At 41.8% G+C, this 16,373-nt stretch overlaps 1 protein-coding gene across 2 annotated transcripts; it reads left to right on the forward strand.

Moving 5' to 3' along the window:
* Positions 1-1,267: 1,267 nt before the first annotated feature.
* Positions 1,268-16,373, forward strand: LOC132335840 (protein-glutamine gamma-glutamyltransferase 6-like). Of its 2 annotated transcripts, XM_059862765.1 has the most exons (15): positions 1,268-1,502; positions 1,603-1,749; positions 2,744-2,858; positions 4,765-4,938; positions 5,534-5,773; positions 9,474-9,592; positions 9,831-9,956; positions 10,099-10,279; positions 10,526-10,661; positions 11,036-11,139; positions 11,238-11,480; positions 12,135-12,452; positions 13,401-13,564; positions 14,629-14,753; positions 15,868-16,373. In XM_059862765.1, the coding sequence occupies exons 3-15, from the start codon at positions 2,852-2,854 to the stop codon at positions 16,016-16,018; spliced, it is 2,088 nt and encodes a 695-aa protein (XP_059718748.1). In that variant the 5' UTR covers positions 1,268-1,502; positions 1,603-1,749; positions 2,744-2,851; the 3' UTR covers positions 16,019-16,373. The 2 variants fall into 2 exon arrangements, with proteins under 2 accessions (XP_059718748.1, XP_059718747.1); XM_059862764.1 differs by having other exon boundaries at positions 1,268-1,749.

The following is a 16,373-nucleotide window of genomic DNA, read 5'->3' on the forward strand; positions in this document are numbered from 1 at the left end:
CAGACTGGTTATAAAGTCCTTTTGTCCTTAGCCAGCAGGGTTGCTGTGGCAGAACCTGCAGCCCCCTGGGTTCCTGCTGCCATCACAGGATGTCAGTGAGAGCACACTGGACACCAGAGGGGGTGAGACACAGAGAGCCCGGCAAGGAGCCCACACTGGCACCTCCTCTTTCCTGCTGGTGTTGCTCAAGGCTTGCCAAGAGCTCTCATTGTGCCATTCACAGATTCACAGAACTGCCTGGGTTGGAAGGGACCCCAAAGATATCTGGTTCCAGTCCCCTGTTGTGGGCAGGGACACTTTTCACCAGACCAGCTTTCTCAGAGTCCCATTCAAGCTGGCCTTGAACACTTCCAGGGATGGGGCAGCCACAGCTCCTCTGGGCAGCCTATGCCAGGGCCTCAGCGCCCTCACAGGGAAGAACTTCTCCCTAACATCCAATCTAAACCTAGTCTGTGTCAGTTTGGAGCCATTCCTCCTTGTCCTGCCACTCCACACCCTTGTAACAAGTCTCTCTCCATCTTCCTGGTAGGCTCCCTTCAGGTACTGGCAGGCCACAGTTAGATCACCCAAATTCTCTTTTCCAGGCTGAAGAAACCAAATTCCCTTGGATTTTCTCACAGGAGAGGAGCTCCATCCCTCTGATCATCTTGGTGGCCTCCTCTGGGCTACAGTAAACCACAGTGCAAGTTCAAGCTCAAGCACAGCCTTGAGTTTAGAATGCAGATATACACAAAATTAATTCTTTTTACATCTCTTGTGTGTGTGAAACACACAGATTGTGCTAAAGTCAAGTGAATTGCACAAGCAGAAATGAGAGAAACCTTTAAATCAGACCCTCCCCAGCAACACTCCCTGCACATGAAATTAATGAGTGTGAGTAAAAGACAACTTCAACACAGACTGAAGGAGGAGATTCTGCAATGGGGTTTTTGGTGGAATTTAAATTGCTTTCCTCTTTGTAGCAAAAAGTAGAAACAAGACAATTGTAAGGTGGATTTAGTTACTCTGGGGATATGAACAGTAGACAAAATTATAAAGGAGATAAATAAAATCTGAAAGTTTTTCTCTGAAAGTTAGCAAATTATACTGCAAGTCCAAGACACTGATACAAGGGGAAAAGAAGAACAGAGTATTTTGAACCATTTTGGATGACGGGTGGGTGGAATTGAGCTAGGACAAACACCTGTGATGAGGTTCAGTCATTAGTCACTTAGGAACCATGACTGCTGCATTCCAAAGGGATTGCAACAGCAGCTGCTGGTGCTTTGCTGTGGTGAAGGTGAGACTGGCAGGTGCCAGTTTGGGATGTAGGCCAGGCTGAGAGAGGCTCTGGTGGCTGGGCCAGCACCACCGTGGGCGTGCCTCGCCGAGGCCAAGGAGGTGGTTACAGCCAAGACAGAAAAAGTGTTCTGAGACATAATTACGTGTGTGAGCAGCAAGGAAGAAGAAAGGAAACAGTCAAATGCCAGTGGGAGCAATGTGTAACATCTGAGGCAATCACTGTAAGTACTGAACTTAAGAACTGGTCGATGCGGTTTGTCACTAGGGCCCTGTGTGAAGACCGGGCAACATCAGAGGCTTGTGGCTCTTATGGTTTCCAAGGAATATGAATTAAGGAAAAGAGAAAAAGACCAACTGAAGTAGCTCTGGACAGCAATCAAACCCATTTGAGGTGATTCCCGGAAGAAGCCTTGACAGCCTGAACATCCTGGAGACTTCCAAGGGAAGGAAGAAGCGCTGAATTACAATGTAAGTGGGGATGTGCTGTGCCAGGTGTGCTGTGCCTGGTGGGAAAGGCTTTGGGACAGGGCTAGCATGACTGTCACATTACTAGGTACTCTTGGTCTTAGGAAAGACCAAAGAAAGACCAATAGGAAAGCAAAGTTTCTCTAAAAGGTACAAAGCCTGTCTTGTAAAATCAACCTTAGAAACAGATGCTGGAGCTTAACTTTTGCTATTTCAGTTGGTTTTTCTTTCTCTGTAACTTAAAATTCAGACTAATTCATTTTTAAGTCTTTACTGAGTGCTAAAACATGGTCAGTGGGGCTGCAGAATCCTAAGCAGACAATCCTCTTCAAAACTACCTAATTTTATTACTCATGCTCTTTTACAAAGAGATGGTACATCACCAAAAATAAATGTATTCATGAACCCAGAAAGAAATATAGTCATGTTTGTTAAAATAGACAGGCTTAAAGTTTTTGCTGACAAAAAGGACTCAAGGTTATTAGTTTGTTGAAATAAAACTTTTGGGAAATACTAATATATGGAGCTAACTTAACAGGTAAACAGATACTTGTTTCTAGTGGGAGCTTATATTTATTTGTCAGAGGGTATTGGAGATAATATTAGACCCAAAAAAACCCTCTGAAACCAACCCACAGCTATTGGACAAACCCAGAAGTGACATTAACCAGCTTGGAAGTTAAGTCATCAGGAAATGCTCCTTTTTCCTTCAGACAGCTTTTACGTCCCACCACGCTCCCCATTTCCTCATCCTTAAAGATAACTTATTCCTGGCACACCTATTATCTTTGTAGGAAGTTCTTCTTCTCCTGGGATTCAAGAGCATGCATTTCCTCTGAGTAAATAATTTTGGTATCTCCTCCCATAATTACACCCACGTTGAGTAGGAACTCTGGCATTAGACAGACATATATTATAGGAACCAGTTAATTCGTTTGACAACTTTACAGGTATTAATAACAACTGCTAAGTACCTCTCCCTTCTCTCAAATTTCAGCTGACAGCACCAAAAGATTGCTGGGTTTTTCCTTTTTATGATTGATGTGACTTGGACATCCTTGAAGAACAAAGCAGAAGTTGTATGCAATTCTAATAAGCTGAGGGAATGGCAGGTGAGTTCTGCAAGTCATTTGCTTCCCTTCAGCAGATATTTACTCAGGGCTGTTTCCTCAGGATTCATGCCCTGTAGGTATCTGCTCAGCTTTCTTATCTGAAGGTAATTTTATATTGTAATTTGTTCTTGCACTTCATTTTCAAAGTTTTAATGTTGTTATTATAAATACTTGTTTGAGAATGATTTTTGAGTTAAACAGAGGATATTGGGACATGGAGGAGAAAAGAAATTTTAACCACTTCAAAAGGCACCATTTTTAAATGCTTTGTCAGAGATGTGTTATGCTTGGTATTAACAAAATTTGTGTAATCCATTCTAATGAAGCTGTGAGCATGGAACCTATAGATGGGAATTCAGAGATACATTAAAACCCTACCAAAGGAAAACAGTAATTGAGAGCATCTTTGATTTTTCAAGTTTAAAATGAAGATGATTGAGCTGGGCAATTGCAAAGCAGGGTTTTTTCTCACTTAATGCTGGAAAAAACATTTACAAATCAGCTTTGCAGGGCAAGCAGCAGCTAACTGTAGCTTGCTGTTGTCCCATACATTCATGCTAAAAATTCTCCTTTTCAGCCCATCAATATTTTCTCACATTACCTCTTTGTAGTCTTAAACTACCTGAAAAAAAAACTCTAAAACTCTTCCTTGAATTTAATTATAACACTTTTTTGCAAAATTACTTTTAGTCTTACCTCTTCTTCAAGGATTAGATGTAAATTGTGGTTTAACATGCAGCTGTATTGTTTCAGATCTGACTTAGTATTTTACTGATAAGCTCTGTGGTATAGACCTAGAAGCTTGTTTGAGGAGCCCTACAATAATATTGCATGGGCATTAATCCATCATTTCCATCCTATTCTTTTTGTTGTTATGATTGTTTTCTTTTGATTCCCCTTTAAAAGGGTGGTGGTCATGTGTCCCCATCCTGTCCCCACTCCTCCCACCCTCAACCTCACTTCTCTTATGACATTTTAATAAAAATTACTTAGAAGAGCCTTCACCAAGGTACTTGCCCTGAGCATTTGTCAAAACTTGAAGCACAATGCTCCAGGTGCTTTGTAGAGTCTCCCAGGGCAGATAGAAACACAGAAGGTGCTTCTCAGCATTCCCAAAGACAGCATAACTGCTCAGGTTGGAGCATGGCAAGAAAACGGGGAAGGGAAAACAATCTTTCAAGGAATATCATATTCATATTTGCTTGCCAACAAGGCAGTTTAGCATTCGAGGTGTCAGGGGTTTATGGGGTTCAAACCACAAACCATAATAACAACATATGTGCAGGAGCACACAAGATCAGAGAACTCCAAGTACACTGCAAGAATTCTACTATGACATGAAGTTACTGCCTACTAGAACAGAACTCCAGTGGTCCAGCTGCCACTTTGAACAGAGCTAGATTCAGACAGATGGATTGATTTGTCAAAAGCTTCAGCATGTCCTCAAATACCTCTTGTTCATCCATATAAGACAGATGATCTCTCACTATGCATTTTTCCTTGCATCTAGGCCAAATGGCATCAGGATCTAAGCAGGAAAAGTAAGATGTCCTATTTGCCATTCCTGTGACCCTAAAAATATGTATGTTGAAAACATAGAGGGGCTACAGGACACTTTCTTTGGTGCTGATCATGAAGTGACACCAATTTACGCCCAGTGAATTTCTTTTTAAGTCCAGGGGTAAAAGAGCATCCAACCCTGTGTAGGAAGTACATAAGTGCTCTTTAACAAAACCCAAGGAAAGATTTCCATTATTGACCAATAGACTTAATTTAATGGGGCATCTGCTTTTCAGTTGTACTTCCTCCCACAAAAGGTAATTGCTCTTAGTAACCTCACCCTGCCACTAAACAGCAAATGAGCTCATGCCAGTTGCTTCTTCATGACTTTTCTCGTGTTTTATAGACCTGACCCCAACACACATCAGCTGGCAGCCATCAGTGAATGCAGCCAACCACCACACTGACAGATATGCCAACACCGAGCTGACCGTGAGGCGAGGACAAGCCTTCAGCATCACCCTGTACTTCAACAGGCCAAGGCAGAATGGGGAGAGCCTGGGGTTTGTCACTGAGATAGGTAACACTCCCATGGCTGATCCATGTTCTCAGAGAGCTGTAATCTTTACTCCTTGTAGTTCTCTCCCTATTCTATTTAGAGATGTGATTTTCCTGCCTGTATTTTTGGTGCTTCCCGCACCCCAATGTGCTCAGTTTCAACTGTGAGGTTAATGTTTGTCACAGACATATTTTATGAAAAATCCTTTTGTTAGGATCTTTTCTCCTGAGAAGCTGAGAAGCTTCAGCTTCTCCATGTTTTGCTGCTTTGGAATGTGATTTGGAGAATTGTTTACCCAGCATGTGAAATTGTTTTTACTTGATGACCAATGACAGCCACCTGTGTCAAGGCTGTGAGCAGTCACAAGGTTTTATTATCATTCCATTCTTTTCCTTTCCTAGCCTTCTGATGAAATCCTTTCTTCTATTCTATTAGTATAGCTTTAATATATCATTTTCTTTCAATATAATATTTACCATAAAATAACAAAGCAGCCATCCGAAACATGGAGTCAAGATTCTCATCTCTTCCCTCACCCTGGGACCCCTGTGAACACCACCCCAAATGTTGAAACCACGCTCTGGGGTGGAAACCAGTGACTCCTTCTCTCTGGCAGGGCCATCCCCCTCGGAGTCCCATCGCACAAGGGCAGCATTCAGCCTCTCTGAGGCGGGGGGCAGTGGCTGGAGTGCTGCCCAGGGGCCCAGTGACTCTGCAGCCATGAACTTCACCATTTCCAGCCCAGCCAACGCCGTCATCGGCCGATACAACCTCACCCTCCGCGTCACCGCAGGCAACAAGATCTTCTCCAGATACCTGGGCCAGTTTGTGCTACTCTTCAACCCCTGGTGCCCAGGTAGGTGCCAATGCCTTTGCTCTTGGACACAGCTGACCTTGTTGCTTTCCTGCCTGCACAGAGCTGCTCCCTCAGGCTGTCTCTCTTTGGGTCACCAGAGGCTGCAGAGGTCTGGTTTCACTGCATTAAAAATCTGCTGCCACCCCTTGGTACCCCAACACAATGTGCTATATGGGGCTGTGTCACAGGCTCTTCAGAACTGAGCAGACCACTTTTTCTGGAGACTTCTCTGGGCAAATTCTTCCAGTGCATCACTGCCCTCTGGTAAAGAATTTCTTCCTAACAGCTAATCTGAATTTCTCCCTTTTTAGGTTATGACAGCTCCCCCTTGTCCTAGCACTCCCAGTCCATGTGAAGCGTTGCTCTCCCTCCTTTTTATAAGCCCTTTGGGCAGTGGAAGGTCACAATGAGGTCTCCCTGGAGCTGTCCCTTCCCCAGGATGAACACCCCCAGCTCCCCCAGCCTGGCTCCGGAGCAGAGGGCTCCAGACCTCAGAGCAGCTCTGTGGCCTCCTCTGGAGGCTCTAACAGCTCCACATCCTCCTTGTGCTGAGAAGCCCAGAACTGGATGCAGTGTTCCAGGTGGTGTCTCACAAGGGCAGAGTCAAAGGGGAGAATCCCCTCCCTCAACCTGCTGCCCAGCCCTGTTGGTGCAGCCCAGGATGTGGTTGGCACTCTGGGCTACAAGCACACACAGCTGGTTCCTGTCCAATTCCCATGTTCTTCTTTTGGGTTGAAAATGGACACCTCTTGTTGCTCCAGCTTTTATTTTCTGCATTTCTCCTGCAACATGCTGAGGCTGCAAATTTCTAACCTCATATTTTGCAACTATGCAATAGTCCAGAAACCTGGATTAGCCTGAAAACATGACACCCTGGTGTTAAGAGAACTCTTAGCCATCCCAGTGAGTAAAGAGCTTATAAGAGAAAAGTAGCCACAATCATCCACTGGTTTTTTCCATGGCCATATGTTAGTCAAGAGCCACTAAGAAATGCGTCAGTAGCCAAGATGAAAAAAGCTGCTAATTAGCTCAGCAAGTCCTGGAAGACAGAAATAATTATACAAATATGTTCAGGAAACTCAGACCATCTCTGCACAGGCCTGAGGGGAAAAACCTCCCCAGAAACCCCTGAAAAATAATTTGTGTGTAACTTGTAATTGATGGAAACCACACTGCAGGGACAGCAATATGTGACAGCTCCTGAGCTGGAACACCAGCATGGCTGTGGTACACAAGAGACCAAACTCTTCTCAGATGAAAACAGACAAATTAAGCTGTGCCCATTACAATTCTAAACTAATGATTTTGTGGAAGAGTCCTCCAGATTTACCAGATGATGCATTGGCTACTGACAGATAAAAGGAAGTACCCTTAATCCTGAATGAAGGATGCTGCTGAATAAGTTCTGCAGAGTGCAATAGCTCCCTGATCCTGAAAAACAGGAACAGATTCAGTTTGAGGGTATGTTACCACTATTGTAAGTGTCATAGCAGAAGGGAAATGGGAAATGAATTTTCTTGGCAAAGGATAAATGGCAAATCTGGTCTGTAGATAATGTTCCAGGTGGGAGATTAGTCCTTAAGCTGAGGAATACAGAAATTAATTCATTAACTGTAATATCAATAAAAAACTACTTATAAGAAAACAGTCAGGACTAGAGATGAAAGAAAATATTGGATTGGAGAAAAGCTACTAGAGAGTGGATCCTTAAGTGTCATCTGAAAAAAACACTCAGATAAAATAGTTCATCACTGACTTTGGCACAGTGACATTAAACAGCATTGTCCATCCCAGATGGGCTGGGACAACACCCAGAAATAACTGGCTGACCTTAGAGAGTGGAGAAGGTGAGAAGATATAAGATATAATAATAGGAAATAAAAGACCACACCTCTAGGGAGAAATAACAATGATTTCAGTGACAGACTTATCACCTGGAAATCATGAAGAATGTGAAAGCCCTTGTTAATCAAAGACAAAAAAGTGAACACAGTGAACACATTTCAACAAAGTGAAATGGCCCTGAAAAAGGAAAATGCAATCCTAAGCTGTATAAGAGAAAATAGTTATAAAGATTTAAATGTTAATGCCATTGGATGAGATGACAAGAATTAAACCATGTTCAGTGAAGGGTTACTAGAACAAATTAATACATAAAAAATCTTCTGGACCAAAAAAAAAATAAATCTAGTTTAGTAAGCTATAAAGATTTATTGAGAGCACATAAACCTTAGGAAAAAGAAAAAAGTTCTTCAAGTGATTATACAAGGACATTTAGATTGCTCAGAATAATTAAATCACAGGGCTAGAAGGATCTTAGAAAGTCATCCAGTCCCACACCAGGGCTCTAAGGCAGGTTCAGTTCAGCACTTAGGTCATTCCTGAGAGGTCTTAAATTCCTTCTCAATGACCAGCCATTAGGGAAGCTCCAGCACCTCCCCTGGCAATTCCCTCCAATAAAGCACAAGCCTTTCTATTAGATCTTTATCCTATTAACTAACCAAATATTTCTTGCTTTGACTTCAGTATATAATTTCTCATCCTACATATGATAGACACCAAGAATAGATTTTTTTTTCCCCCTGCCCCTTCGTCTTCACAAGAATTTCTGGAGTTAATTACAATGCTTGCCCCATTCCTTGCCCCCATTTATTTCCTACCTTAAATAATTCTGACTTAATTCATACTTCAGATTTTCAGGCATGCTGAGCATTCTTAGTGCTCCTCCCACTTTTTCCAACTGGTCCACACCTTGAAGTGCAGCACCTGAAACTGCACACAGGTCTCCATGTCCATGCTACCCCAAAACTTCAGGAATCAACAGTGATGATATTATTTTTAAAAAGTGTGAACAACCACAAAAATAGATTTCTATCACATGATACAGTTTTTAAAATAAACTGCAATTTTTTTATTTGCAGGAAGGGAAGGATGGAAAGTTCCTATAGGAAGGTAAAGAAGTTGATTCAATAAAATAGAAAAGCTGATCTTTTTGTATGTATTTCCTGCAATCCTGAATCTTTCAGAAAATATCTTTAAACATTATGGAATTGAAAGCAGAGCTATGCAGATATTGCTACCTAAAGAGTAACCAAAACAACCTAAACCTCTGTGGGAACCAATGCTTTCATAGCAGCTAAATACTGTGCCATAAACTTGGAAAAACAATGAGGAACAATGAACTCCAAGTGAATGGCTGAGCAGGTTATCCTAATAACATTCCTGATAGGACTTTGGATCAGGCAAGCAAAGGTCTTCATTTAGGAATCTTAAAACAAGACAAATACATCTGGAAAAAGGGAAAAATGTCATCTGTGTCATTCTTTTCAAATCTTTTTCAATCTGTTCCACTTCTAACTGCCCTGAGAAGACAGAAAAAATGTGATGAGCTAGCCTGGACTTTTGTCTGTCTTCCTCACAAAAACACAATGTGCAGACAGGGGACATTTAGATAATACATAAGGCTACACTAAAAGTAGGGGAAAAAAGTTAAGTAATGTAATATGGATCCTTCTTTCACCCCCCACACCTTCCCTGGCCATAAATAATTACAGACATAGCCACTGAACTGCACCTCTTCATGGAGCTGTAACAATTCCATTTTGCAAATAGAAGTTTTCTCCTTGCCAAATCAGGACAGAAATGTTTCTGAAAGGTTGCTGGTGTTCTCAGCTTTAAGCCTGCCCAACTTGGTTTTCAGGTGATGATGTCTATATGTCCAATGAAAACGAGAGACAAGAATATGTTCTAAATGAAAATGGAATAATCTTTGTGGGCAATGCAAGGTACATTGAAGCAAGAGGGTGGTATTATGGACAGGTAAGTCACAAGGAATTTGTTTGGACTCTCATTCTGTCTCCAACAGCATTTATCTTATCATTATTTGCTGTTTATGTAATAACTGCACCAACCTGGGCGGCCTTACTTGTGGTTAGCTCACAGTGTGCCCCACTGTCCCTATCACCTTTGGGCTGGGATATCTCATGCTGTAAAATCTCATTTCATTCCGCTTGTGAAACCATCCATTCTCTTAAAAATGTATCTTATCTGATCACAGTTTCAAGACCTCCTAAACATCTGTCTCACCATGCTTGATCTGAGCCTGTACTACCGTCAGGACCCAGCCATGGACGTGTCCCGACGAGGAGACCCCAAATACGTGGGCAGAGTAATCAGTTCCATGGTAAGGAACTGACACCTTAACCCCAACCCCACGGGAGGGAGCAGAAAGCACCTCTGAGGCTCAGCTGTGAGCAGTAAATGAGCTAGATGCAGTGCACTCAGACAATTCATTTAGTGCATTCTGTCCACTGGGCTCCCTTTAGATCAATGGGAATGATAACGACAATGGAGTTCTCCTGGGCAAGTGGCAGGGCAGTTTCCACTCGCATGAGAACCCCTCCAGGTGGGATGGCAGCGTGGTGATCCTCAAGAAATGGCGCCAGGACAACTACAGACCTGTCCAGTACGGCCAGTGCTGGGTTTTTGCAGGTGTCATGTGTACAGGTAAGCTGTCAGGATAGAGGCTGGGCTGAAATTTTGGGACCTCTGGTTTTATCAAAACTGCAAAGCAGTAATTTCTACAAGGGGAACAGTACTGTGAAGACCATTAATGCTGAAGAATCACAAAATATTTAGACACTTTGTTTCTCAGATATTTGTAATCATTGAAGTTTGTAATTTGTAATCACAAAGCTGTGTGGGTTCTGTTGCATTTCTTGCTCGTTTGTTTTTTTATAAAATATATTTCAGTTTTGAGGTGCTTGGGGATTCCAACTCGTTTGGTTTCAAATTTTAACTCTGCCCATGACGTGGATAGAAACCTGAGTATCGATAAGTACTATGACAGCTCTGGAAGGAGTCTTAATATCAGCAAGGATTCCACATGGTAAATATGATTTCTTCCATCTCATCAACAACAGTAGAGAGGATCTAGGAGACCTAAAAACATGAACACTAGTAGTACAAAAGCAACTGAGTGGGCAAAATGCAATACAGCCATCTACATTAATACTGCAGACATCCATTTGGAAAACAAACAAACAACATCCTTCATTATTTTCTCCCTCCCTGCCCTGAGGTCTATACCTCAAAAGCAGGCAGTAAATCTGTCCTTTGAAAGAGGTGCTGTAACTTGACACTTTGTGCCTCAGTTTAGAATTTAGAAATCTTTTTTTAAAAATTCACTACTCGTCTCCCACTGGAAGTTTGCATGACTACTCTATATTATTGTTCTTTTTAGACATTGTTCTTTGTCTCCAGGGACTATCATGTCTGGAATGAAAGCTGGTTCATTCGCCCAGACCTGGGAAGGGCATACAATGGGTGGCAGGTTTTAGATGCAACTCCACAAGAACAAAGCAGAGGTAACAGCCTAAGCTCCCAGCCTGACTTAAGAGTCCTCCTCCAAAGTGAGCACAACTAATAAAGTTTAGCCTTTTTTTTTTTTTTTTTTACATTTCAGGAATCTTTCAGTGTGGCCCTGCATCTGTCTTAGCCATCAAAGAGGGTGAAGTCAACCTGGATTACGACACCTTGTTTGTGTACTCGGAGGTGAACGCCGACTGCAACAGATGGATTGTGTACAATGATGGAAGCAAGAAAAGAGTTTATTGTGATACTGAAATCATTGGCAGGTCTATCAGCACCAAAGCTGTGGGCAGCAATGGCCGTGTGGATATCACTGCTAACTACAAATATCCAGAAGGTAGAGGAATTAGCACAAGAGATCTCCTGTTATTGCCTACTGAATCCTTGGTGCTGGGAAGCTCCAGGGATAGATAACCTGCTTGGTTTAAACATCTCTCCCCTGCCTTCAGGAAATATTTCTGCCAGTGTGCTCAGATTACTTTCTTAATACAATGGGTGATATATTTCTGGGCTTGTGCATTCAGTAGCTTCCTTACTAAGGGACAATACAAAATATACTTTAGTCCCTTCCACAGAAGTGTAAAATTCAATGCATACACAAAACAGGGCTATAAAATACATTTTACTACCCAAGGCAAACAAACCATCAGGGTTTCACTCCTCAGTGTTTTAGTATTTAATAAGAGGCTGGCTGCCATCAGATCAGCAGAGTATCACTTAGCACATTACTGCATGTTCTGACCAGAGAAAAAGAAATCTCACTTCTAAACAAATACAAATGCATCCTATTTAATATAGTGATTTATTCACCTTGTCATGGTATATCCCCTGTGAAAAACCTGAATGGAGGCTTTATGAAGATACAGGGAGCTTTTAGGTATTGCATATTTCTGAGTGATGCTGATCCCCTGTATTGGTCTGAAAACCTTTACACAGAGGAAGGGCATTTGCAACAAAAGTAGAATTTTACTTGGTCCTCTGCTTCCACCAGGTTCTTCTGAGGAAAGACGAGTCTATAGAAAGGCCTTGGGTAAGATACTGGGAATAAGTGTCACAGAAGGACACACAGACTCTTCTGGGGGAAGATCTTCAGAGACAATGAGAAACCCTGGCATTGCTGGGAAATTCAAGCTGGCTGAACCTCCAGTTTTTGGCAAGGACATTAACCTGGTCCTGGTCCTCAACAACCTCTCCTCCGACCGCAAGAGCATCAGGGTGGACATGAGTGCCTCCACCATCCTCTACACAAGGAGAGCTGTGGCAGAGATCCTGAAGGCAGCCACTTCTGTGGAGCTTGGTCCTAAACAAGGTAACTTTTAATATCCCTATGGAGCAATAAAGCTCTGCTCCCAGCCACAGGAAGGCACCTGGAAGAAGCATCAGTATCATACCTGTACCAGCTTTTGGTGCAGCTACCCATTGTTTATGAGTACATTTTACATTATTTTTTTTTCTTCTGAAAATTTTCACTAGTTCAAGCATTAAGTGGATGTCTCATGAAATGTGACATAGGAGGCTACACTTATGTTATAGCTCCAGAAGCAGCACTATGTGTGTGTGTCATGGTTTCTATATGTATATATATGTGCATGTGTGTGGTGATTATTACATAGGAACACATCTTACTCTTAACAAGAAAAAAAAGTCTGATGTGTGCCTTCTGGCACCCAACAGGCAACACATGAAAAGAAATCAACTAGGAAAAAGCTTAAAAGTTACAGTGAAACTCTGTCTCTCTTTTGAAGAGTAAAGACTATGGAAATTATTATAGAGATCTTTTTCATCCCCAGGAGCTACAAAGATAAACATTTTCCCCATAGACAACAGAAAAGTTGTAGGACTACAATGAGCAGCTGACCAGGTCACTTGAAAAGGATCTCTGTGAAACTTGACCCAAACTTTCTTCTCGACTGAGGTAAAATAAAAAGGATATAAGGAGGGAATAGATTAAAATAGTTATACCTCTAATCATAAGAAATACAAAGGGTCAGGAATCCAGTGAAATGCAGATAAGCAGACTCCCTCAGTTTCAGGCCAATATCCTCTATTCAAAAGTGTAAGGGTCAAACGAGTTAAAGTAAGCAAGGATCACCAGAAGAGGGAAATACACAATCAGTCTCACAAGAAGGAAATATAAACAAACTCCACTGCCATCTTTTTTTCTCTTCAGTAATTAATAAAACCCCTCACTAGAACTCTTTTCTCTTTAACTTGCTTTGAAAATGTAATGGTTCCTAAATCTATGTCTGAATTCTAGGGAAGCATGTCCGGGTAAAGATCCCTTATACTCACTATGGGAAATATCTGACCACTGACAAAAGGATCCAAGTCACTGCTCTGTGTGAAGTCATGCGCTCGCACGGGCTGAAGCTGCTGGTGGAGAAGACAATCATTTTAGAGGACACAAACATCATCATTAAGGTAAACAATTTTCTCCCTGATGTTCTGAATAGATGCTAAAAGGTTTTTCTGGAGCTCAGATCTTAGGATGAGAATCTGGGGATAAATGAATTGCATTTAGGCTGCCATTTCAGGTGTTGTTCCAAAATTCTGCCTGCTTGAATTGAGAATGCAAGGATGTGAGAGGCCAGTTCTGAACCTTGGCCTGAATCTGCCCCCTTTTTCAGAACAGCTCTTACCTTCTTTTTTCCCAGTCACAAGCCTCTGCCTTATGTTCCACAGTACTTGTTTTCATTCCATGTATTGGCAAGTGCTTGTGTTGTCCTTGAAGAACTTTGCCAAAATTCAGATTTAAACCCTTAGTTCTAACCAGTGCTAGAGCCAGTTCATATTGTTTTAGCACTTCAATCCTAATCAATGATGTGCCAAAAAAGAAAAAAGCATCACTCAGCAACCAAAAGATCAGACAGGTTTCATGGGACATGTCTGTGTAGAGCCAGGGCTCTGTTTCACTGAAATGATGCACAAAATATTGCAGACAGCTGGACAGCCCTACTGAGCTGAGCCACATCCAGCTTCAAACGTGAGGAAAGCTAATGTTTGCCAGCTAAATGCCACTTGCAGCTCTGTGACATTGTTCACAGGGGTCTCAGGATGAGGGAAGAGATGAGAAAGTTGACTCCATATTCAGAAGGCTTGGTTTATTATTTTATGACATATATTATATTAAAACTATACTAAAAGAATAGAAGAAAGGATTTCAGGAGAAGGCTGGCTAAGAATAGAAAAGGAATGAATACCAAAGGTTTGTCTCTAACCAAGACAGTCTGGACAGCTGGGCTGGGATTGGCCATTAATGAGAAACAACCAGATGAGACCAATCCCAGATCCACCTGCTGCATCCCACAGCAGCAGATAAGAATTGTTTGCAGTTTGTTCCTGGGGCCTCTCAGCTTCTCAGGAGGGAAAAATCCTAAGGAAAGGATTTTTCAGAATACATGTCGGTGACACAGCTCCACTGAATCCTGACTCCAGGGAGCAACACATCAACCAGGGAGTGAGCAGAAAGGTGTTTTGTCCTTCAGGTGCCCCGGAGGGTTGTGGTGAACAGAGCTGTGTCCCTGGAGATCTCCTACGCCAACCCCCTCCCGGAGCCCGTCAGCCGCTGCGTGCTGCTCGTCACCCTGATGAACCAACAGGTCAAGATCAAGTGAGTGCAGCCTGCAGCAATCCCTCACTGCCTCCAACACCACCCCCAGCACATCTGACTTCTCAAACAGAAAAAAAACCCCCACACTTGACTTGTCTTTTTAATATTTTCAATTTCTGAAAACAAAAGTGACACCAGATATGTAGGTAGGATTCCTTAATCATGAGGTGTTTCTTCCACACAGAGATTCTTTAACAACCAGACCTGCTAACATTCTTTTTTCCTGGGAATGCAAATGAGCAAATGCACATGTCAAATTCTTTTGTCTCTCTGCAGCTTACTCTACAGTTTGGTGTTTTGGTTTTATTTTCATGTACAATACCCTGACACTACATATCATATAGATATGATATATCATACAACATATCACATTGGTATGATATTCATATCAATACCCTGATAATTTGGCTAAAGCAAACAAGTCAGACACTCCCCTTGGTTCAGCCCAAAGAAAAAGTTGCTCTGCTCCTCTGTTCTCCTTTAAAGCAAGAAAAACTTGCCTTTTCAAAACATAAAAGCAAATTGTTATTTTTATTTTCTTTTTCCTACAGACTTTGCTGCTTTATGGATCATCTCAGTGTTGAGTAATAGTTTGTATTTCCTAAAGCTTCTTCTATTGTAAAACAGCCTGACTTGCTTTGGCTGTGGAACTATTTGGACTTAATAATACATAAAAAACAAAAGAAAACATTGTTCCAGTAAAAGACTAAGCCAATTTAGGGCAAAAGGAGATAAAAACCATAGCACAATGGCCATTAGAAAAATCATTATTGCCAAAATGGACATGAACCAAGCAGGCATTGGACAGAGCACTGACCTTTGACATCAAAGCTTTTTTATTCTGAGTTTGTGCTGACTATCCAAATTTGCATCCAGCCCTAAGATGAAGCTGTGACGTTGCACCTCTCTTTTCCATAACTCCATTTGAGAGTAAAGGAAGATGGTACTGTCCTTTCTCATTTCTTAGTCTACACAAAGCCTCAAACCTCAAGTAATTCTCAAAACCCAAGGCTGGGTCTCAAGTAACTGCAGTTCTGTTTCTTGGGAATCTCATAAAAGACAATGCAAGCCTGAACTAATTTTTTTTTCTTTTCTTTTTCTATGTTTTTTTCAGTTTGGCACGACTGGCACCGAGGGAGAGATCAAAAATTTACTTTGAGTTCACACCTCGGAGGGCTGGGCCCTTACAGCTGCAAGTAGACTTCTCTTGTGACAAATTTTCACACGTTAAGGGATTTGTAACAATTGCAGTAGCCCCTGCATAATGTGATGGAATCAACCTTCCATTTCAGCACTAACACAGCAAGACACTCTCCTCTGTATAGGGACAGTGGTGACAGAAAGGAACTTTGCACAAAAATGGATGACCTCTTACATTGCAATAGAATCAAGTCTGCTTTCATGGTGCTTAATTATTTAGTCTCCAATTGTATTTCTCTTCCCTCCCACCCCCTGACAAAAGAAAAAAATTAAGCCCCTTCTTTGTAGAAATAGTTTCACTATTTTCAAATCTTATTCTGTTAAGATCCCAGTTTTGACTCTTCCCTCAAATAATTATTACAGTCTCCTTTTGACCACATTCTAATTGTCAGCAATAAATAAAAATCATTCTCAACTGTA

Source organism: Haemorhous mexicanus, chromosome 18 (assembly GCF_027477595.1).
Source record: "Haemorhous mexicanus isolate bHaeMex1 chromosome 18, bHaeMex1.pri, whole genome shotgun sequence".
Taxonomy (NCBI): domain Eukaryota; kingdom Metazoa; phylum Chordata; class Aves; order Passeriformes; family Fringillidae; genus Haemorhous; species Haemorhous mexicanus.

Bases quoted from the DNA above. Each gene is read 5' to 3' on its own strand.
- LOC132335840 (XM_059862764.1), top strand. The intron at 9,593-9,830 runs GTAAGTCACAAG...ATCTGATCACAG, and splicing joins GAGGGTGGTATTATGGACAG to TTTCAAGACCTCCTAAACAT. The intron at 11,481-12,134 runs GTAGAGGAATTA...TGCTTCCACCAG, and splicing joins TAACTACAAATATCCAGAAG to GTTCTTCTGAGGAAAGACGA.